General features: G+C 42.5%; 2 protein-coding genes across 2 annotated transcripts in view; one reads left to right on the top strand and one right to left on the bottom strand.

The window, feature by feature from the left end:
- The first annotated feature begins 445 nt into the window (after positions 1 to 445).
- On the top strand, positions 446 to 6,459 carry ube2kb (ubiquitin-conjugating enzyme E2Kb (UBC1 homolog, yeast)). Its single transcript, XM_037674955.1, has 7 exons — positions 446 to 745; positions 1,416 to 1,509; positions 1,595 to 1,653; positions 2,238 to 2,320; positions 2,403 to 2,502; positions 2,706 to 2,834; positions 4,956 to 6,459. The coding sequence occupies exons 1-7, from the start codon at positions 683 to 685 to the stop codon at positions 5,028 to 5,030; spliced, it is 603 nt and encodes a 200-aa protein (XP_037530883.1). The 5' UTR covers positions 446 to 682; the 3' UTR covers positions 5,031 to 6,459.
- A 1,743-nt stretch (positions 6,460 to 8,202) lies between these two features.
- pds5a (PDS5 cohesin associated factor A) overlaps positions 8,203 to 23,431 on the bottom strand; it is a gene marked incomplete in the record, with an annotated part of 50,430 nt that continues 35,201 nt past the window's right edge. The window contains 12 exon segments of the mRNA XM_037698255.1: positions 8,203 to 8,588; positions 16,443 to 16,702; positions 16,777 to 16,852; positions 16,930 to 17,075; positions 17,233 to 17,295; positions 17,626 to 17,745; positions 17,882 to 18,014; positions 18,093 to 18,207; positions 20,754 to 20,958; positions 21,253 to 21,376; positions 21,474 to 21,610; positions 21,758 to 21,826. Of these exon segments, the coding sequence (XP_037554183.1) occupies positions 8,585 to 8,588; positions 16,443 to 16,702; positions 16,777 to 16,852; positions 16,930 to 17,075; positions 17,233 to 17,295; positions 17,626 to 17,745; positions 17,882 to 18,014; positions 18,093 to 18,207; positions 20,754 to 20,958; positions 21,253 to 21,376; positions 21,474 to 21,610; positions 21,758 to 21,826 (1,452 nt within the window).

Below are 23,431 nucleotides of genomic sequence, written 5' to 3'. Positions count from 1 at the left end.
CAAGTCAGTCAGTCTTTAACTCAAGTCAGTTAGTCATTCAGTGAGACAGTCAGGTAAACAGTCAGTCAGTGAGACAATCAGGTAAACATTCAGTTAGTGAGTCAGTCAGTAAACAGTCAGTCAGGTAAACAGTCAGTCAGCGAGTCAGTCAGTAAACAGTCAGTCAGGTAAACATTCAGTCAGTGAGACAGTCAGGTAAACAGTCAGTCAGTGAGACAGTCAGGTAAACAGTCAGTAAATGAGTCAGTCAGTAAACAGTCAGTCAGGTAAACAGCCAGTCAATGAGTCAGTCAGTAAACAGTAAGTCAGGTAAACAGTCAGTCAGGTAAACAGTCAGTCAGTGAGTCAGCCAGTAAACAGTCAGTCAGTAAACAGTCAGCCAGTGAGTCAGTCAGTAAACAGTCAGCCAGTGAGTCAGCCAGTAAACAGTCAGTCTTTCAGTGAGTCAGTCAGCAGATGTCATTGATGCAGGTTCCAGGTAGTTCTCCATGCAGCAGCTTCTCCCTGCTGTGACAGCAGCATGTCCTGGACTCACTGAATCTGCGTGCTCCTTCTGAAGAGGTAAACGGTGAAAGCGAAAGGAGCTCCTTTAACGAAAACCAGAGATTAGTCACCCCCACCCCAGCAGACAACACGGGGTGAGAAGCCCCGGGTCTACCTTGGAGGCAGCAGATACTCAGCCATGGCTAACATCGCCGTCCAGAGGATCAAGCGAGAGTTCACAGAAGTCCTCAAAAGCGAAGAGGTGCGTTTATTACAGTGCTACCTGTTTTTAATGTGTCTTGTGTAAATTGCATTTAAAACGCACAGCGACGGTAAGGCAGAAGCAGATCACCCGGTGAAGACCCGGTTCCGTCAGGCCCGGACAGTCAGAACTTTAGCTAGCGTTAGCCTCGTCGCTCTCATGTTGTGTCGGGCGGTGCGTTCAGGAAACTCCGGGGATCGGAGCTTTGTTCGCCGACAGGCCCGACAACATCGCATACTTTAATTACTCTCATAAAACCAGCTCACATCGAGCAGCTGTAGTACCTATCTGCCGACAGGGTCTTTATTTATTAAACTAACAGTGGCAGCTTTTAGTTCGCTGAGGAAAGCGACATTTAACGCCTCATCCGTAGTTAGCATTAGCATGTCGTGCTTTGAGTCTGTCCAATAACAACTTCGCCTGGTTGGAGTTTATATGATACAGTGTCTTACTTTTGCCGGTCAGCTCCAGTTATGGATGATATGTTGCTAACATTAACTTGCTTTGCTCCACTAGCCAATGTCCCAGTGGAACAACCTGGAACAAGCCTTTTGTTTTCGCATGAAAATGCCTTGTTTGTCCTGAAACAGACAGCCTTCACAGGTAAAGTTCACGTTTGGCTGATTGTGGAGTCACTAATGGAGTTTCTGTGGTTTGTCCCAATCCTCAGACGAGTAAGAACCAGATCAAAGTAGATTTGGTGAATGAAAACTTCACAGAGCTGAGGGGGGAGATAGCAGGACCTCCAGATACTCCTTATGAAGGTATTGTCACTCACCTGAGTTAGATATATTTATTAAGAAAACACTTAAATGTTACGATTTGTCCTGCTTTACTTCTCTTTTCAAGGTGGGCGATATCAGCTTGAAATAAAAATTCCAGAGACGTATCCATTTAACCCACCGAAGGTACGCTCCTGAACGTCTTTCAGCTGTCCTTTGGAAAAACAAAACACATCATTATGTGCGTTTTGCCTTTATTGCTTGTTGAGTTGATATAAACATCAGACATACTGCAATATACATAAACAAATCTGTGGTAATGACCCCAGCGGGAAGTGGATTCTGTGAAAAAGATACCATACCATTTTATTTATAAAGCACTTTAAAAGATGCTTTCCTGGCTCATTTAATGGTTCATTTTAAAAAAAAACTAAAGGTTTAACATTCCTTGAAAGGATTGCATGTCGCTCAACATCTCTCGTGCCAAAATCAAAGTAAAAATGTCCCTATGATGAGCAGAGAGAGGCACATTCATCGGGTTGCAGCGACTCGGCAGGTGAAACAAAACCGGAACGGAGAGTGACCACTGTTTGTCTAACATGATGCTAGGTACTGATTTTAAAAACACGAGGTCAGATTTGCAGCCTTAATAATAAAATAGTGCAATCCATAGCTGTTGATTTACAAAGCCACCTGTTGTAAAATCTTTCCTCTCTTCCATCGCCTCACTCTTCTGGCTTTGCTAACCTTTTATTATTCTGTCTTTATAGATACGCTTTATTACCAAGATCTGGCATCCTAATATCAGTTCAGTGACGGGAGCAATATGTCTGGACATTTTAAAAGACCAGTGGTGAGTGCGGACGATCTAAAGTCGGTGACCTGCTGTTTTCGGGGGAGTTTACCCACCTGTTGTAATGTTTGATCTGACTCAGGGCAGCTGCCATGACCCTGCGGACGGTGCTGTTGTCTCTACAAGCTCTCCTCGCTGCAGCAGAACCAGATGATCCACAGGACGCAGTGGTGGCAAACCAGGTGAGGCAGCCTTCCATTTTCTGTCTTCATAAAACAATAACGTTGCTCTGTGCTGTAGTTCACTCACAAAGGCTCGCGGGGGGGGGAGAAACAACAGAAAGTTAAATCTAGATTTCACTTGTAACGGTTTGCCTGCAAGTTCTTGAGCGTCTACATGCTGAGCTTTGTTTTGCTGACATTTACTTTCTGTTTTGGATTCTCAGTACAAGCAGAACCCAGAAATGTTCAAGCAGACGGCGAGGCTGTGGTCGCACGTCTACGCCGGCGCGCCCGTCTCCAGCCCCGACTACACACGAAAAATAGACAAACTCTGCGCCATGGGCTTTGATAAGGTCAGAGCCTCCTCTTTGTTTCCGGTTGAAATTGAACAGATTTTACAAACAGAAAAATACCGGTAGCGTTATGTGTGGTCCATTTCTGAAGGTAGCATCTCGCTGCGCTGCAGCTAGTTGGGAAACGACATTCATGAGGAAATCTCAAGAACGTCTTTTCTCTGGACGTTATTAGTCATCATGGGCGACTTTGACCCATCTCAAGAGTGCTGGAGATTTATTTGACCTCTTACAGGGGAGCTCTCCTCTTACGAAACACATTTGAGGGAAACATTCAGGTCTAACAGCTACACGGATGACAAAAATAAATCTTTGTCCATCTTTGTTGGGCAGATTAAATAATAACTGTGGGATCGGCTGCCTCAGGGAACAAAACAAGCTGAGGTTGCTACGATGTGGGCAACAAAAAGAAAGAGTTTTACGAACCGTACACATAAAAAATGAGCTGTGATAAAAAAAAAATAAAAAAAAAGGCTTGCTGGGTTGTACTTGGCATTCAGCGAGACCTCGGCAGATAATTTGCATGTTTTCTTGACAATTTTCCCACAATTTTGAGAAAAGCTGCTGCAGCTCAGTGACATACCTTTACGTACAGAAAGGTGTGGTCTGTTTGTAGAATCAGATTTTATTAGATGCCGCTACAACACAGAGCAGGGTTAATGTAGTGAAGCAGCTTCACACCAGTGTTGCCAGATTGGGCGTTTTTCATTCTGATTTTGCAGTAAAAATTGTTTTGGGCAGGTGAGGATAATTTGGGCGGATTTGGAGTCAGATCGTTGGTTTTTGAGTTAACCTATTAAAACACATTTCAACCAATCGATCATCATTATCGTAGTTTGTGTCTTCTAAATGTGACAAGAGGAGCAGGCTACATGTTTGGTTTTTTTTTTAAATAACAGAACATAGAACAACAGAACACTGCAAAAATATACATATACAAACTCTTGTGAAGGGTGTCATAACTACATTTGACGAGATAAGAGGTTTTTACAAAACGATGAAAGATTAAAAAAAATAAAACAAAGGAGCAAGACTATGAGAAACTTAAAACAATAAGTTTATAGATATCTGTTGTGAGATGATTCTAGCAGTTTTACAGTTTTTTTAATCTACTTAATGAGGAATAGTATGACTTAAATTAGTTCATAAAACAGGGGAAGGAGGGCTTGTCATCCCTCCACTTACTACAGTCAGTGATTGTGATACTTTACTGTAACTACAATTGTATTTATGACATCAGAAAGCTGAGCTGAGGTTATCCACATAAAATAAAATGGCATCAAAAGAAGGAATGTTAAATTTGAGATTAATCGTACATGGTTGTTATGAATCCATCTGCAAACACATTATGTGATGGGCCACGTGACACTCACTGGATCTCATGTTGCTGTGGGGCTGGGTCAGTCGTTCACAGAGAACAACTCTGGGCAGATTTTTGCTGGATTGTTGCGTTGCCACATAGTGTTAAACGACCTTGTCTTGTACCGATGTGTGTTCATGTTCAAACAGTAAATACTGTATAACAGTATATAGATTGGGTGGGGTTTTGTGTGATGTGGTTTTTAACCTCAACTATCTGGCAACACTGCTTCAGACTCAGGGATTTTCAGTGTCAGTGGGAACTTTATCGCAGCAACTCTGTCTGTTTTACTGCATGAAGCAGAAAGTTTGTTTCTAATGCATGTTTTCATGCCTATTTTTAGACCAAGATCTATTAAACACCTACACAGTGCTCCTACTTATAATAAAATGTGATCTAAAGCAAGCTTTAATTGTAAAGGTGTTAAAAGCAGTTCAAGGAAATGTCATTTTATGGGTTTTGTAAGTTTGTTTATTCATCACTTGAGCAGTATCCATGTTCTCCGCATCATTTCAAAACAAACCCTGCATAGCTGTTCTGAACCATTTCAGTGTTTTATTTACCAGGTAAATGGAAACTATTGAACTGTCAAGTTTTCTCCATCATTGTTTTTAATAGATCAGGTCATAAATTGATTTAATAAAAAGGTAGAGGAAGATAAAAGCGTGCCATTTGTGTTACTCGTCACAAACCTGTCTAAAGGACGAGGTACCCGTGGGAGCGCCCCGTTAGTGAAATCACCCTCTCTCGTTTGTTTTCAGAACGCAGTAATAGCAGCCTTGTCTTCGAAAAGCTGGGACGTGGAAACGGCGACAGAACTGCTCCTCAGCAACTGAAACAAGTCCAGGATCCAAAAACTCCCGTCACCACAGCATCAGCTCCCCCCCCCCCCCCCCCCAGCATCATCCCACGTCACATTCAGTCCATCAGACAAACGGCAGCCTGAGCCCTTCTTTTTATTAAAGTTTAGTTTGTTACAAACTCAGCACGGTTGCCAACGCGCTCACCTGTCTGATCATACCGAGGCTCTTTTCCTTACTCTCGCCCTAAAACCCGTGCTCTTGAAACAAAAAAACGTTCATCTCGTCTTCCACCCCCCCCATGAATTTAATTTGCTGGTGTCGTTTTATTCCTCCGTATGACCTGGTTGATGTTTGCAGGGTAAGTCTTGTTGGATTAAATATACTCGACTGGACTTTTTTTCCCTGCAGTTTCATCATCCATGCCATCTTTCAGCAGAGGTTTGTGTCCCACATCCTCCCACGTTTGCACTCGTGCACAAAACAAAAGGTTATCTGTAAATAGATGCGTGTAAATTTGAAACTATAATGGGATTATCCTGTTTTTCTTACATGGATGACGCTGTAAAATAATTTATTTTCAATATAAACTATGCCTACTTCACAGTTACTGTTCTGGAGAGACGTTTTTATGAATTTGTGACCCACAAGAATCCCCTTTGTTGTCGCTTTTCTCCCAACTCCACTCTCGGATGTGTTTTGTAGGAGTGGCACAAACCAAAATCCTGTCCCTAATGCCAAATCGGACCTGTGCAAAACATCAAATCCCATCTTTCATTTAAAGTTTTGTTGCCTTTGAGTCATTTGACCCAACGATGCAGCGGATGTGTGTTCAGGTCAACAATCTTAAAACGCCAGAGCTTGTTCAGGAAACTGCCGAGTCGGCAGAGAACGTTCGGTGCACTACAGCAGGAACTGTTGACGTCTGCTGTGCTTTACTCATTTCAGAGCAGATTAAAATCCTTTAGATGTGACTATGAAACAATGAGATCTTTGGCCATAAATAAAGGGAGTACAGGTTTGTATTCCCAAACATGCCAAAACGAAACGCTGGAACTGTTTCGTTAATCCGTAGCAGGGTGACTTGTTTTTACGGTACGTGCTGAGAAGAAGGGTGCAGGAACTTTAACAAAGAGCCACTTATTTTCAGAGACGTTTCCCCTTCAGTCGACCTGTCCCTTTCAGCTCCATCTCTTAAAGGCAGGCAGAAGGCACGTGCACACAGCTGGGATCAGTTCCTAATAAAAGCCTCGATGTAATGGCTGAAGGGCACCCAGTCTTCCTGCTGTCCTCGCCGTAAACGTTGCACGACGGACGACCAAGTATGTAAAACAACAAGGGGCTGCTGCATCAAGTCACTGTTTGGACAGAGACTCGTTTCTGTTTCCTGGAGGCATCAGCAGTGCAAAGAGCATGAGCATGGTTATTTATTGTGACAATGTCGTGTTTTCTTTGATTAAAAAACAAAAAAAGAAAACTTGTCCTCCTGTTTCTGAACATTGCACTGAAGCGTGTCAAAGTGTTCTGGTTGGTATTTAAATGATGAAAGGTTTACTGCAGCGTCACGTAAACTCCAAGGGCTTTAACGTTAGGAGCACCGTGCACAAGACGCACACCCGTCAGGTGAACAGTGCACACAACACTGATGATGCATGGGTGAAGGTCGACATTATTTTGAGCGGATCAGAACTTGTGATGGAGACAAGTTCCTGAACGTACAAACCATACTGCAGCAAGTCCACTTCAAGACAGGCGTAAATAAAATCATACTTTGTTTCAGAGACCGCCTGTAGATGACAGAACTGTTCATTTATGAACATTCAATTCAAATACTTTATTAATCCCAGAGGGAAATTATTTGTTGTTGTAACTCGTTATCCTCATTTCATTAAGATATGTTATAGATGCTGATGGTTGTAGACAGGAAGGATCTCTTGTAAAGGTCCATCCCACAGTGGATCCTAAGAAACTGGCTGCAGATGCCGTCCGATCCATCACCCAGACTCGGCTGGCCTCTCGGTTCCCCCCGGCTGTAGGACCGCCAGAATGCCGGGCAGAACTCCTCCCAGAGCGATGACCACTCCTCCCAGCAGTCTGCCGAGCTCCTCGTAGCTGCGGACAGCCAACTGTAGGTGCTGAGGGACGATCCTGTCCTTCCACTGTCATGAGCCATTTTTCCTGGTAGTTCCAGGATCTCAGTGGTCAGGCACTCGAGCACAGCTGGCAGGTAGATGAGAATGCATCCACAGAACATCCTTTCAACTCATTTGAGATTTGGGGCTGTAGTTGAGATGATATTTGAGCTTTTGAGATGTTAATCAGCTGCTGTTGGTTGTAGAAAACTGCCTTGTTGCCATGGATACACATCATAACAAATGTCCAAAACCAAAGTTTCAGTAAAAATCCTTCCAGCTGCACAGCATCTGATACCAGAGGAAACAATCATCCAAAAAATGTGATCTACATCCAGAAAAAGAGGAATTAAAGTTTATTAAACCAAAATCTCAGACTAAAGTAACAGAGCTGCTCCAACATGCAGCCACTTTGAGTGGCGCAATTCTAGAACAATCAAAAGGTATTTAAAATAAGTGACTAAGAGTGTAATTTTTATTTAACGAGATATTTAGCTTTGTCGGCCATGTTTTCCTCATTGAAAATGTCGGCTTCTACCTGGACATTTTTAAATTTTTTTTTACCTTTTCTTTTAATTTCTAACAATTTAAACCTTTACTGCTCATGTCAGCTTTTCTTATGATTCATCTTTTTCGGCACCTTCCAACTTCCTGTTAATTTCAGCTTTTTGAGCAAATTCAAGTATTTTTCTGCTAATTCATCCCTTTTTTGCGTTATAATTTCAACTTTCTCTCAGTTCTTCTGTAAACTTTATTTTCAGCTACATTTGTGCCAATTTCAGGCCTTTTCTGCTCTACTCATCTTTTTTCTGCTTTCAGCAAATCCCAGCTGTTCAAACTGAACTCACGTTGTTTAGCACTGAAACCTTTTCACTCCCTTCAGCAATAAACATTCACATTTCATTTTCACAGGAAATACAATTTCTCTGGTTTTTATAATTCTAGAGCACTGGAGCTGCATTTTATTGCTTCGTATGTGAACTCCTGGGAGTTTGTGCAGACGTGTTCAGTGTGGAGCTGAAAGTAAAAGTGTGAGGAGCAGACTCAAGGAGGAAGACGTCAGAACTCGATAAAAAGATTTTTCCCAGGGAATTTAATAAGCAACAATCATTACCAGATTAAAACGTTTGTAAAATGTCCATCCTGTAGTTTTTTTTTTCTTAAAAATGGCTCCACAAAAGAAGCAAAGAGCAACAAACACAAAGGAAAAATATGTTTCTGAGTAAGACCTACATACAGAGAGCTTCAATCGATGACTACAAGATGTTTTAACCCTTCTAGGATGTCAGTGTGTGTGCGCGTGTGTACGTGTTTGTATATTTGTTTTAAGAAAGGTCCATAATATTTCCAAGAAAGCTTGAAGAGTCACAGGAGCTTGAACGTAGAGAGCTGGGAAGGTGTGAGGAAGATTCTGGTCCGTTCTCTGCAGTCTGGATTTCATCTTCGCCAGTCTTTTCTTTACCTGAAAAACAACGCAGGTCAACGTCAGAGTCAGCAAACCATTTACTATTCTCCCGTTCCCCCTGTAGACTCAGAGCTAATGGATACATGAAGCTAAACAAACCCATGAAACAGGCAAGAGTTGATAAATGGCTCAGGTCCTGAGGTTGCCTCTGTAAGTTATGACAGCCAGCAAGCGCAAAAACGAGCCCTTTTCTCCCCGACGTGCAGGTTCTATGAAGTTAAAAAGAACATGACGTGAGACGACGAGGAGGCAGAAGAAACATCTGAAGCTAACGAGAGGACCAACGAACGAGCAACGGAGTTACACCTGAAATATATTTGTCATGTTACTGAAAGTTGTGTTCACCTATGGTCTGCATGCATGTTAAAACGATGCAGAACCTTTGCTTCCGAGCTTTTGTTTCCGGTAGGAAGGAGTTGCAGTTACGCGCAAATGAGCTACATTACGGATCGGCTTTTGTAACAGATCGGAGAATGACAAGCCTGACTGTTAAAAAAAAAAAAAAAAACGATTGCTTACATCAAGGATGGAAGTATTATTGGCTGAGGGTGGTCACGTGGGTAAGGGTAGGCTGTCCTATGAGGGGGGATGATGACGCCAAGGGGTGTGACCAGTTTCTGAAGGCAAGTGTGAAGTGCTCTCTACACGGGGTCTGTTCGGGTGAAATGGGCAGACATCGTGTGAGTTTGTGATTTTCACTTATATGTACAATAAACCTGCAAAAGTACTGTGCGCATTTGTTCCAGAGCCTGCTTCAGACCTTTGAGTAACGTAACACACCTAACTCAAGAAAGGTCCAAGTGAATTACAAAGTCAGTTGAAACTTATCACACAAGTTCACATTTAGTGGATGAAAAGCAGTTTGATGTGATGAAACATGAACAGCTTCACAACGGGACCAAAACCAAGTCATGAAAACACAGAGAGCGGATAAGAGCTCTGATCTGTGATGCCACGTGTCACTACTGTTGTTAATTTAGTTCCTATGATCGTCATAGTTCTATGCTGCGGCATAGAGCAAATTATTATTTTTTTTAAGATCATAGAGGTTCTGTGCTCTGGATTTGTGTCATTAAGTGTGATTATACAGGTCCTTCTAAAAAAATTAGCATATTGTGATAAAGGTCATTATTTTTCATAATGATAAAAATGAAACTTTCATATATTTCAGATTCATTGCACACCAACTGAAATATTTCAGGTCTTTAATTGTTTTAATACTGATGATTATGGCATACAGTTCATGAAAACCCAAAATGTCTGTCCCAAAAAAATAGCATATTTCATCCCACCAATGAAAGACAATTGTTTTTAATACAAAAAACGCCAACCTTCAAATAATCATGTTCAGTTATGCACTCAATACTTGGTCTGGAATCCTTTTGCATGAATGACTGCTTCAATGCGGCGTGGCATGGAGGCAATCAGCCTGTGGCACTGCTGAGGTGTTATGGAGGCCCAGGATGCTTCGATAGCGGCCTTAAGCTCATCCAGAGTGTTGGGTCTTGCGTCTCTCAACTTTCTCTTCACAATATCCCACAGGTTCTCTATGGGGTTCAGGTCAGGAGAGTTGGCAGGCCAATTGAGCACAGTAATACTATGGTCAGTAAACCATTTACCAGTGGTTTTGGCACTGTGAGCAGGTGCCAGGTTGTGCTGAAAAATGAAATCTTCATCTCCATAAAGCTTTTCAGCAGATGGAAGCATGAAGTGCTCCAAAATCTCCTGATAGCTAGCTGCATTGACCCTGCCCTTGATAAAACACAGTGGACCAACACCAGCAGCTGTCATGGCACCCCAGACCATCACTGACTGTGGGTGCTTCACACTGGACTTCTGGCATTTTGGCATTTCCTTCTCCCCAGTCTTCCTCCAGACTCTGGCACCTTGATTTCCGAATGACATGCAAACTTTGCTTTCATCCGAATAAAGTACTTTGGACCACTGAGCAACAGTCCGGTGCTGCTTCTCTGTAGCCCAGGTCAGGCACTTCTGCCGCTGTTTCTGGTTCAAGAGTAGCTTGACCTGGGGAATGCAGCACCTGTAGCCCATTTCCTGCACATGTCTGCATGGTGGCTCTGGATGTTTCTACTCCAGACTCAGTCCACTGCTTCCCTTTGGGGTCTATCCTAAGGAATGGCCTTTAATTTAATTGTTATGGTGATGATTGTCAGATTTATCTGCCCTTAAAACCCAACAGTTCTTGCTCCATTTACCCTCTGTTAAAATGTCTCGACATCAAGGCATGGATGGCTTCAATTTTTTTAAGTTTTAATGATTAGAAAGCTGAAGTCATTGTGTTTAGCCCTAGATCTACCGCTGTCTCTGATCCTGTAAATCTTGACTCTCTTCAGACACATCTTAAGTAGTCTGTTATGAATCTCAGGATGGTTTTAGGCTCTTGACCTTAAGTTTAATAAACAGATTAACTGTTTTACAAAAAAGCTTCTTCCAGATAAGGCAGATACAGTAGCTAAGCTTAAGTTCGTGTTGACCAGATCTGTCCTTGAAAAAAAATAGTCCATGCATTAATTACAACCCAGTAACACTTTATGTTGGGGTGAGTCAGGTGTCCTTTCACATCTCCAGCTTGTCCAAAATGCTGCAGCTCAGATCTTAACAGGAACTCGTAGGTTTGAGCACATTTCACCAGTTTTGTCCTCCCTTCACTGTGCGTGTCAGAATTTATTTAAAAATTCTCTTGTTGAACTGTAAGTGCATTAATGGCCTTGCACCCTCATCTCTCTCTGACCTACTTCAACCTTATGTTCCTTCTCGGGTGCTGAGATCATCTGATCATCTGCTTTTGGTTGTACCAAAAACCAGGTTGAAGCTCAGAGGAGATCAGGCTTTTTCACTCATTGGCCCTAAACTCTGGAACAATCTGCCCCCCAACATTAGACAGGCCACTTCACCCCCTGCTTTTAAATCTCTCCTGAAAACACACCTGTATTCACTGATGTTTAACACAGTGTGATCTATTATTTCATTGTTTCTCATTGTTTTTGTGTTTTTATTTTTGTTGCTTTTAATTACATATTTTTTTACTGCCTTGATCTTATTGTTAAGTACCAGCTGCTGTTTCAGATGTGCTTTATAAATAAAATTGACGAATCATAAATCAAGTCACGAGCTGCCTAAAGATTCCCACCAGTTGCAGCTAGTTATGAAGCTTTTTTGCGTTTAGCCTTTTCCATACGGGTCCTGCACTGACGGTGCCTCCCGGCCAGTCAGAGGATCATCTCATCTGTGAAGACCAGGCATGTCTTTGGCTGCACAAGGTTTCACAGCTGGCCTGTACCTGCATGAGGAGGGGTCTGTCTCTTCCTGAGCTGAACTCCAGCTTCATCTCAGTCTCACCCTCACTGTCAGGGACAAGGAAGGCAACTGCACCTACATTTCTCCCTGCTTTATTCTCTCTGTTTACAAGATACTGCCTGCTGAAAAAGAAAATAAAGGACACATCTAAGGCTTTCAGTTCTCCTGAGTCTAGCTAATCAGACTAAGTTGCCAAGTTGCTTGCAGATGCTTATAACTCTGAAATGATCATTCAGCCCCCAGTGTTTCTCTCCACCACTGAGGAGCTGACATCCCAGTTCAACTCTGTCTGCTTAAAGACTCTGGATCATGTCGCTCCTGTTAAAACCAAAAAATCAAAACTCAGAGCAGAACCTTGGCTGAGTGACGTCACCAAGGCCGTTAGGCAACAATGTAGGAGGGCGGAGCGCAAATGGAGGAAAGACAGGCTGCAGGTCTCTTTCCAAATACTTAAGAGAGTTGGCGCCGTTATCAGAAAGCAGTGAAAGCTGCTAAATCCAAATACTTTTCTGACATCATAACCTCAAAGTCTCACAACCCATGTGTCCTCTTCTCCACCCTAAACTCTGTTCTCCACCTCACTGAACCATCACCTCTGGAAGCCTCGACTGAGCTGTGCGACCACCTCTTACATTTCTTTTTGGAAAAAATTGCGACCACCCGGGCTCTCATTTCCCCTCCAACTCATGACCCATCCATCCCACCTCAATCTGTAGCTCCATTTGACCATTTTGAACCCATCACTCTATCTTCTCTAGAGCAGGTCATGTGCAGCTTGAAACCTTCTGGTTCCCCCTTTGATGTAGTTCCCCCTCGACTACTAAAGGAGGTTTTTCCAACTCTAGGTCCGTCCATTCTTGCTATAGTAAACAGTAGTTTATCCACTGGCGTGGTGCCAAAAACCTTTAAACAAGCTGCTGTCCTGCCTCCCCTGAAAAAACCAAACCTTGACCCCTCACTTGTTTCCAACTTCCGGCCTGTCTCCAAACTCCCATTTGTTTCAAAAGTACTGGAGAAAATAGTCGAGTCCCAGTTGAAGTGCTTCCTGGAGGATCACGCCATCTTAGAGCTTTTCCAATCTGGCTTTAAACCTCTCCACAGCACTGAAACTGCCCTGCTGAAGGTCTTTAACGACATCTTCAGATCCACAGATACCGGTGATTCTGTGCTGCTTGTCCTGTTGGACCTCACAGCCGCCTTTGACACCATCGACCATGAGATCCTCATTGCTAGGTTGGAGCAGTGGGTGGGCGTCACAGGATCAGCCCTCAGTTGGTTCAGATCTTACCTCACTGACAGATCCTTTTGTGTCTCCATCAAGGATTTTAGTTCTGCTTAAATGGGGGTTCCACAGGGGTCCATCCTGGGTCCCCTCTTATTCTCTTTATACCGGCTGCTGCTTGGTGCCATTTTCCGGAAACACAACATGCCCTTCCACTTCTAGGCCGATGACTGTCAAATTTACTTCCCCCTAAGACACAATGGTACATGCTCTATTCAACCTCTTCTCGACTGCCTGGCTGACATCAGGGACTGGATGGCTTTAAACTTCTTAAGTTTCAATGAAAAGAAGTCTGAAGTCATGTTGTTCCCTCCCATTGACACGATCACAAACCACTGCATTGACCTTTCCGCTCTAACCCTGTCAGAAAAACTTATGCCCCTTTTCCATTAGTACCGGTACGGGCCGGTACAGCCCAGCTCTACTCTACTCGGTACGGTACAGGTTGTGTTTCCATTATGCTTTCAGTACCGGTTCCAGTGGGCGGGGTTCAAATTGAAGTCACGGCCTCTCACCAGCTGGTGGCGCTGAGACGCAGAAACTGTTTTCAGTACAGGTTGAGAATTTATGTTATTTTGAAGTTGTGTGTATGTATGCATGTATGTGTGTATGCATGTATACATGTGTATAAATAAATATATATATATATATATATATATTTATACACACACACACAAATATATATGTACACACATGTGTATAGATTTATGTGTGTATATATATATACACACACACACACACACACACATATGTATATACACACAATTATGTATATATATATACACATATGTATTTATATACATATATGTATTTATATACATATGTATTTATATATATTCATATATATTTATATACATATATATGTATTTATATATATTCGTATATATTTATATACATATATATGTATTTATATATATATACATATATATTTATCTATATTTATTTATAGATATAAATATATATATGTATATAAATTAAAACTCTGATGAAGCAGATTCTACAAAAACATTACATTTAAATTTTTATAGGTTTTCATCATCATTTGATGTATTTGCACTCATTGTGTCTACTTTTAATGTTCATTTTTTAATGTGTGGTTTTCTTTCTTGTTCACATATATACATTTTATTTTTAGTTTTGCTTTAAAGTTCTTGTTTTGTGATTTGTACATTCGTGAGTTAAAATAAAGTTGAACTGAAGGTCGTCTCTTTTCTTTAAACATGTTTGAGGGAAATATCCCTGAGATCCAATAGTTTTGTGTCTTTTTATGATTTTCAGCTGAGTTAACAGTCATTAAAGTGAAAACAGGATTTCATGATGAAGCTGGCACCGTTTTTTTTATTATTTTAAATCTTCAACGCTCTGCTGGTCTCGCACGACACTGCCCGCAGTCACACGATCCTCTCCTCCGGAGAGGAGGAGGCTGGGAGGCTCATCTTCCCAGCTCCGAGCTCTGCTGGTGACTCCAGAGGCTGTTCCAAGACTCCAGCCGCGCGTAATCATGAAGGCTCGACCCGCGCAGACAGGCGGGCAGAGACGGGTCTGCGACGAACGGTGGAAGCGATTTTAAAAAACCTTTTACGTGTAAAAAAAAAAAATTATTATTTTTAAATCGCTTCAGCATTTTTTTAAAAACATTTTTTGTATAAAAACAAAATGTTATTTTATTTAAAAATCGCTTCCAGCGTCCGTCCCAGACTGTCCAGTCCGCCTGGCGGGATCGGGATTCAGCCTTCATGATTACGCGCGGCCGGGGTCTGGCCACGTCCATCTGCGAGTCCCCATCTCCAGCTTCGCAGTGACCAGCGGAGCTCTGAGCACACAAGGCTGGTATCTGGAACCCGAGCCTCCGAGTCGGCACATCGAAGGATCTTCCGCGGTGACCAGCTGAACTTGGAGCCGGGGAGATGACGCCCTGCCCGGTCTGGCGCTCCGAGGCTCCGGAGGGAGGATCGGGTACACCAGCAGAGCTCCATCCAGCTTGCTCTGAATTATGTTGTCGGCCACCAAGCACAAAAAATGCCAGCACATCAACATTAGACCAAGATGTTGTCAGTATTGTTTTTAAAATCTTTAAAATAAGTCCAGGCTGCTCCAGTCCGAGAAATTGCAAATGGCGGATTATTGTTTTGAAACGTTTCTGAAGGATCCAGTGACTCCGCCCCCGACTCCGCCCCCGACCAACCAGTGACCGACAGTGTACTGACGTCACGTTTTTGTACCTCTTCGTACCGGTTAGAACCACAGAGCCAAGGGTACTGAAAATAGTAACAGGTGCTAAGTACCGGTACTAATGGAAAAGCCTCAGAACCGGGCCAAGTAGGGTCGAGTCGGCCCATACCGGTACTAATGGAAAAGGGGCAAAAGAGTCACTAATCTGGGCGTGATAATGGACCCTTCCCTGAAACTTAATCACGTAAACATGATTGTTAAATCATGTTTCTTCCAACTGAGGCGGCTGTCTAAACTGAAGCCCATATTGTCCAAAAATAACCTGGAGACAGTAATACATGCATTCATTACATCTAGGCTTGATTACTGCAATTCCCTCCTGTTTGGTATCAGTCAGACCTCCATTGCATGACTACAACTGGTCCAGAATGCAGCAGCCCGATTTTTAACCAGTACAGGCAAAAGAGAGCACATTACACCAGTTTTGGCCTCATTGCACTGGTTACCGGTTCACCTTCAAATCCAGTTCAAAATACTCCTGTATGTCTACAAATCACTGAACAGGTTTGCTCCCCCATTTCTCTGATCTGCTAAAACCGTATGTCCCACCACATTCCCTGAGGTCAGCGGACCAGTTGCTCCTCACAGTTCCAGGAACTCGTCTTAAGCGCAGAGGTGACAGGGCCTTCACTGTAGCAGGACCAAGACTTTGGAACGAGTTACCTCTGCTTGTCAGACAGGCCGCCTCCCTCTCGGTTTTCAAGTCCCGTTTAAAAACTCACTACTATTCAGTAGCTTTCAACACCAGATGATCTGTGTTTTGATCCTGTATGCTCCACACTGGTTTGTCGTCATTATCTGCATCGTTTTTATGTCTATATTTCTGATTTACTTCATTTTGTATATTGCTTTGTGTGTTGCCTGTTTTTCTGTCTGTACAGCACTTTGGTTGGCCTTGTCGCTGTTTTAAGTGCTCTATAAATAAAATGGTATGGTATGGTAAGTTACAAGAGGCTAGGCAACCCAGATGGTGTATTTTTAAAGTTTTGTCGCGACTTGTCTTGTTTTCCCCAGTTTACCTCTGCAGATCAATTGGTCTCAGATCAATCTGTCTCAAATCAATCTGTCTCTTCGTCCCTTCATCGTTCTGCTGCTGTTTTGACGTCTTGGCGTTGACTGCGTCTGCAGATGCGTCAGTTGCTCTCTTCCTGCCCCTGCCGGACCCACTCGCTTTTTCCGTCGCCGTCGAAGCAGCAGCAGCTTTAGGAGGGCGGCCCCGTCGTTTGACAGGTGACGCTTCTGTCCCAGCATCGGGAGTTGCCTTCTGACTGGACACATCCTGAAAGATGCAGAGTCTGCATAAAAGAAACGACTCACAAAGTTGGAAAAGACTCGACTCTTGTTGAAGTTTACCTTCTTCTCTTCGTTTTTGATGACTGGGTTCTCGTTGTTTTCCTGCGCTGGACTTTCTGATGACTCCGTGGCAGTGCTTGACACATTTAAATAAAAATTCATTAATTGTCAGACTTTGCTACAACACAACAGCTGTGTGGTGCGTGTGTTCACCTGTTCTTGTTGACGTTTGAGCTGAGCGGAGACGAGTTCGTGCTGGTATTACTGGTTGTGTCTGAAGCTGTGGTGGTTTTGAAGATCCTCCTGCCCGGTACCGTCAGAGTTTTGTTGACAGCTGCCAACACCGGAGCTGGTTTAGGCTGCAAAACCAAAATACCTTTCGTACGGTACTCCCCAATTCATAAAAAAACTGGTTTTATTCATCCTATATTCTCTCACTACATGAAATTAAACCATGTTGTTCAATTCAAACCTGGACTATGGCAAATATATCAATAATATCTGTTGTATATTTACCTTCCCGGTGAGAAGCATTTGTCTCATCTCTGCTGTCAGGTACTCCTTATCATTTTTAAAGTCCTGATTTAAAAAAGATAAATAAAATATATATATAGTTATTAGTTGTACAACTACAAAATCTACATCTGGACAGTTTTGGGGGACTGTCAGTGTTGTAGATAAAAAAAGAAAAAGACAAAAAAAGATGCACTCCCGTCACAGGAAATGCATCAACACAAATAATAAAACGCTGTGCTGCCCACAGATATGCCTGTCTTTTAATTAGCTCATGTATTTCATGTGTGGCTGATGCAGATAAATATTTTGAAATAGTCAGCTGATTGATCAAATAGTCAGTATTTTCTACACAACTTAAAAAGAAGAACATCTGTAAATGTGTGCATTTATTGCCTTGTCTTGCACGATGAAGAAAATTGAGGGCAGAACCGGCTCGTTCGGACATTCCAGGTGACACGCGGTGCTCTTGTTGGCGATGACAAAGAGAGCGACGTCACAAACGATGTACAGTTTCTGTAGAGGTCACAAGAAGCACAGGTGAGACCATTTGAGAATTAGCGTTTGAGCTTAAAACGTGGCATGTGGTCAAAGACTGGGGTTAGCAGTGCAACAAAGTGATAGAAACCAGAGCACCAAACGTGATGCGTACCTCATTGGCCTTTGCATCCTCAGGACACTGAGCATCCTTTGTCTGTTTGATGTTCTCTGCCATTTTTCGGAGAAAAGCGTGACTGTTGTTCTCATTCTTGGTCATCAGGACTTCCAACATAAACCACAGGCACCTAAAGGAAACAGAGCGTGCACCTTAACGAAGCTCTGCATCACAGCGATGTCATCGTAATACAATAAATCACACTCACTCTTTGATGTCTTTGAGCTGCTCGTACTCGTGGGGTTTGGTGAAGTCTGGGTCGTGGGCCAGCAGGTGGATCATGTAGGGAACCACGTACTCAGGAAGAAGAGACATGAGTTTTTCTGATGAGGAAGACAAAAGCTTTAAAATAAGGAAATAAAAGATAAACTCGCACAGAGAACTCCAAACTAAAGCAAACAAATGTTACGAGACAATAATTGTTAATAAGCATGCTCCAAATGTAAACATCTGATTGTTATGCTCCTTAAAGATCATGCTTTAATCACTTCTGCTGTTTTGAGTCAGTGAAGACTTCAGACTGGGTTTTAATCTGTAGGATCTTGTTGCTCGTCTCTCTGCATCTGCAGTTTGTTGGAAAATATCATTAATGAGGGCATCTCCAAAATGTCTTAAAACCTAAAATGTCTGGGTTCTTATTTTCCTCGCCCAAGTCAGAGGCCTGCAGTCTTTAACGCTCGAGCTCAGGAGCTTTGTACGAAGTGGTCAACAAGTTGGCGCGGCCGTCTCAAACCCTAATTTATCCAATTTTTCTCTGCAACTCTGCAGCATTAGAGCCGGAACTTGACGTCCATACAGGAACTCTCCTTACGACGGCCACATACAGGACGTTTGTCCAGGTCCAAATGTCACACCAATGATAAAAGGATTATTATGTGTTTTATAACCTGGTCAAAAATTGCCTCCTGGCATGCCAGAAGAGTTTCCCTGGAAAATAAACAAGGGAGCAATAGAGTGCACAGACAAGAATACGGTTTTACAAACTGTGCACGTAAAAATGGGTTGCCATTTTTCTTTTAAATAGCTGCTCAAAACGCAGCTCACTTCTCACTTAGTGGAAAACAATCAATTCAGTGGGACTGCAACAGAAAACTTATTTTCTCTCAATGAGTTGATAACTATCCTCAAACCAGCGAGGAACTGGACTGAGATTAAAAATATGAAATGACATGAAATGTTAGTCTGCATTTAACCGTACAGCAGCGTAATGCTATATTTAAGGATTTCAACTGGGCACGTGTCAAACTGAAGGCCCGCAGGCCACTTCTGGCCCTCTTCAATATTTTATCTGGACCCCCAAGATATTTTAAAAGTTTTAGATTTGAGACGGTCTTTTCATTATGCTTTAATAAATAACTGAGCATGCTCAGAGCAGACTTCTCGTGACAGCCAGGTAAACTAAGATATGTTGGACTTTTTCAGTAATCTTTGATTTTTGACGTGCAAAGAGTCTGTTTTACTGAATTCTCCTCTTAATTTAATGTCAAAATGGTTTGGAGCAGAGTGAAGAAAGCTGATGCCAACAGACTCGATAAACTCATCAAGAGAGCTGGCTCAGTTCTGGGAGTGGACCTGCAGTCTCTGACAGGTGTCTTGAGCAGAGGATGCTGAGGAAACTGCTCCAGATCCTGAACAACACGTCACACCCCCTCATGACACGCTGGACTCTTACTGAAGCACCTTCAGTCATAGACTGAGACCACCGAGGTGCTCCACAGAACAACACAGGAAGTTCTTCCTCCCTGTGGCTATTTTCAACCGCTCCCCCTTTCTACACATAGGACAATAAATTAATCCTGCACCAAAATAAACTCTTTAATGTTTCGGTCTGCACCTGACCTGTTTTAGACCTTAATTGTTGGTATTTTTATATCTTGTGTAAGTCCTTGTGTATGTTCCTTTGTATTGAAAGTCTTGCACAACATTTCCTGCGGGATCAATAAAGTTCTGTTGTCTTATTTTTTGTGAGTTTTCTTTTCTTTACTGATTTAATTGTGATAAAGTAAATTGCAAAGAAATAATAGATAAAAAGTAGCTGATGGAAAGCGAGACATTGGAAATAAATGTAAATCCTTTTTGCTTTGATCATTAGGTTATGCATGTCCTAAACTCTACATTAATGACATTTGGAAACTATAAGTTTGTATTTCTAGATTAATATATCCACTTATTACAAAAACAAAGATTATTTCTACATTTCTACAAGCAATATTAACTGATATGGACCTTTGGCTTGGAGCAAGTTTTATAATTTTGGTGTGCTTGTATAAAAGTGTGACACTTCTGCAACAGGGACAAAAAGATCAGCTGCAGCAACGTACCCATTCACAACAAGTCATTGTTAAACCTCATTAGTATGCAGACCAGGTGGTCTGGGTCACCTGTCTGGTTTTAGAAGTTATTTACAGTCTATAACAGCAGTTTCCAAACGGACCGGTTCCATACAAGACTACTTTCTCGTGGACTAGAGGGGAAGCGAGTTATTTTTACTCATTTTTGTTAGTGTTAGCATTTAGATGAGTCAAGCGTAGGAAAGAGGACCAAACAGAAGTGGTCATTTCTTTCTTTTCAAAATAAAATATACAGCAGCCAAATTACTATAAAATATAAAAAAATATTAATTATTTATCTGTTTAGGCTCCTAAAAACTTAACTTAACTTTTCTCTGTGCAGCATTTATTATAAGGTGGTTTTGGAAACTTATTTCGATAAAGATCCACTTCTTCCTCCTTCTTGTGGCGTGTAAAATTCTGTGGATCTACAATTTTACTTTCTCAGAAGTGCTGCACTGGTCTTTTTACACAGAGATGTTTGGTTACAACACCTGTCCGGTTTCGGTACAAAAAACACTCTGAGGTTGAAAACTGACCCTGAGCGAGGGGGTTCTGTTTGATGTACTCTCTGCGGACGGAGATGTTTTTGAGGAGGCACTGTCGGGCGTGGGCGCGCCGCTCCTTCACCGGGTCCTTGGCGCACAGAGCGAAGACCGCCAAGTACTCCAGGGGCAGCAGCAGTTTGACGAGAGCCAAGTGCAACTTCTGTGCAAAGATCTGGCGGACCTGGTAGCACTCATCCTGTCAGGCACCAGCAAAGTTAGAGCCTAAAAACAGTACTTTAAACAGTTCAACCTAAAGGAAAATGTTTAGAATTACTTTTAAGATATAATAAATTGTACACAGATCTGACAAGTGCAAAAATCTGCTGAAAATGTAAGATTGACGGTGGTTTTCCACCGTACTAACACCAGGAAACAGGTTTCATTCATCACTGAAGCTTTAACTGCTCAACATTTTTATCCGGCATCTGTTTAAATAGTTATTAAACGAGAGAGCGCTGAGATAAAACATGAGGTTAAGGGTGAAACTAACATTGATGACAAGGCCGCAGAGCTGAAACTGTTCAGGTGTGATGATTTCATGGTAGCACGGTTCTTGTGCCAGCTTCATGATGGCTGCTCCGGCTGCCAGCCTCAGACGAGACATGTCTGATTTACTGTGAAGAAATAAAAATGAGGAATAAATAACTACACTGGTAAATTGAAGGGCTACAACCCAAAACACTTCATGTCTCAGAGTGAATAGAAAGATACTTGATCTTCTTCTGCTCGGTGAGGTCTCCCTCGCTCACTAGCATGGCGGACAGCAGACGTAGGGTGGAGTTCGCAGATTTGGACAGATTGTTCTTCATTCCTAGTAACCAGCGCACTAAAAGCTTGATGGCCTGAACCTGCAGGAACAGGAAAACTCACACGTGTTTCGTCTCCATTATTAATAAAAAGGCAAACTAACTCAAATCTGTGACATTTTTTGAATATTTTATACAGTTGGTTAACACTGCAAAGTACTTTACAGTACAGGTATGCGGGTCTCTTACCTTTGCTAAAACCTCAGGAGCTACTTCCTCATCAGTGGTCCACAGCTTCCCATTTTTGTTCCCCACTGTCTGAAGATACAAAGACAAAGATTATGTTTTTATGCTTTTGAGTGTGTGTGTATCTGCATTTTTTAATGAAGTTATCTACTGATGATATAGAGTTAGTAAAGACTGCAGTAAAAGGAGATGGACTGCGATGCTTAAATATTACATTTAACAAGAGTACCACATACGGCATATTATACGCCTGTCAACAAACGATTATACGGCAAACCATCAATATATAGCAATGGCACAGACGAGCTAATATCTTGTTTAATATTTGATCTTAGAGCTGGGGTGATAAAAAAAGTGACACTCTCTAGTGATGGACTGTGATTTTACTGACAAATTCATATGAATTATTCAGAGATTCTTTATTGTCGTTCGCACCACTGGAACGAGATTATGTACACAGTGTCTCAGTTACATCCAACAATAAAATGTAAAATAAAAAACAGTAATAAGATCTAAGATATGAACTAAGAAAAACATCAACTAAAAATATGCTAAGCACTAACAGCATAAAAAATAAAAACAATATGCCGAACAGCAGCACGAATATGAGTCTGTGTGAGCAGATAAGTATGACTGAACACATCAACATGAAACTGATCAGCAGCAACATGAAACAGATCAGCAGCAACATGATGTGGTTTTTCACAGTGATTATCCTGGTTGATATTCATGAGTCTAACAGCCTCAGGGTAGAAGCTGTTCCTCAGTCTAGTGGTTCTACACTTAATGCTCCTCAACCTCCTTCCTGAGGGGAGCAGGGCAAAAAAGTGTGTGTGCTGGGTGAGTGGGGTCCTTCATGATGCAGGTGGACCTCTTCCTGCATCTGGAGGTGTAGATGTCTGTGATGGTGAGGAGACCGACTCCGACAGTCTTCTGTGCAGCCTTCACCACTCTCTGCAAAGCTTTTCTTTCTGCAGCTGTGCAGCCTCCATGCCACACATTGATGCTGGAACACAGGATGTTCTCCACTGCACACCTGTAGAAGGAGGTGAGGACTGAGCTTCACAGACCAGCTCGTCTCAGCCGTCTGAGGAAGTAGAGTCTCTGATGAGCTTTCTTGATCAGGCTGGTGGTGTTGTTGCCCCAGCTGAGGTTGTCATTCAGGTATATACCCAAGTACTTGTAGCTGGAGACCACTTCCACTACAGATGCTCCTATGTTTGGGGTGGGGGGTGTTGTTCTTTTGTCTTCTTCACATTGATGTGATGCATCCAACCACTGCTGTATCATCTGCAAACTTTACAATGTGACAGCCTGGTTGAGTAGGTGCACAATCATACGTGAGCAGAGTAAAGAGGAGGGGGCTCAACACACATCCCTGAGGAGAGCCAGTGCTGAGGGTTATGGTGGAGGAGGAGAAGTTGTGGATCCTCACTGACTGCGGTCTGTTTGTTAAGATGTCTAGGACCCAGTTGCAAATGGAGGGGCTTAGTCCTAGTGTGAGTAGTTTGTCCCTCAGGATTTGGGGGATCATGGTGTTGAAGGCGGATGTGAAGTCCACAAAGCGCGTACGGACGCAAGAGTCCTTCTGTTCCAGGTGGGTGAGAACAGTGTGGACCACAGAGGAAATGGCGTCCTCTGTTGATCGGTCCTCGCGGTATGCGTACTGGTGAGGGT

Source organism: Nematolebias whitei, chromosome 3 (genome assembly GCF_014905685.2).
Source record: "Nematolebias whitei isolate Nwh7 chromosome 3, NemWhi1, whole genome shotgun sequence".
NCBI lineage: Eukaryota > Metazoa > Chordata > Actinopteri > Cyprinodontiformes > Rivulidae > Nematolebias > Nematolebias whitei.
Note: the sequence above shows the minus strand (reverse complement) of the source record. Positions and strands in the feature narration are given on the sequence as shown.

Coding starts and splice junctions, on each gene's coding strand:
- ube2kb (XM_037674955.1), top strand. CDS start 683: ATGGCTAACATCGCCGTCCAGAGGATCAAGCGAGAGTTCACAGAAGTC. Junction 2,503..2,705: donor ACGCAGTGGTGGCAAACCAG/GTGAGGCAGCCT, acceptor TTGGATTCTCAG/TACAAGCAGAACCCAGAAAT. Junction 2,835..4,955: donor GCGCCATGGGCTTTGATAAG/GTCAGAGCCTCC, acceptor GTTTGTTTTCAG/AACGCAGTAATAGCAGCCTT.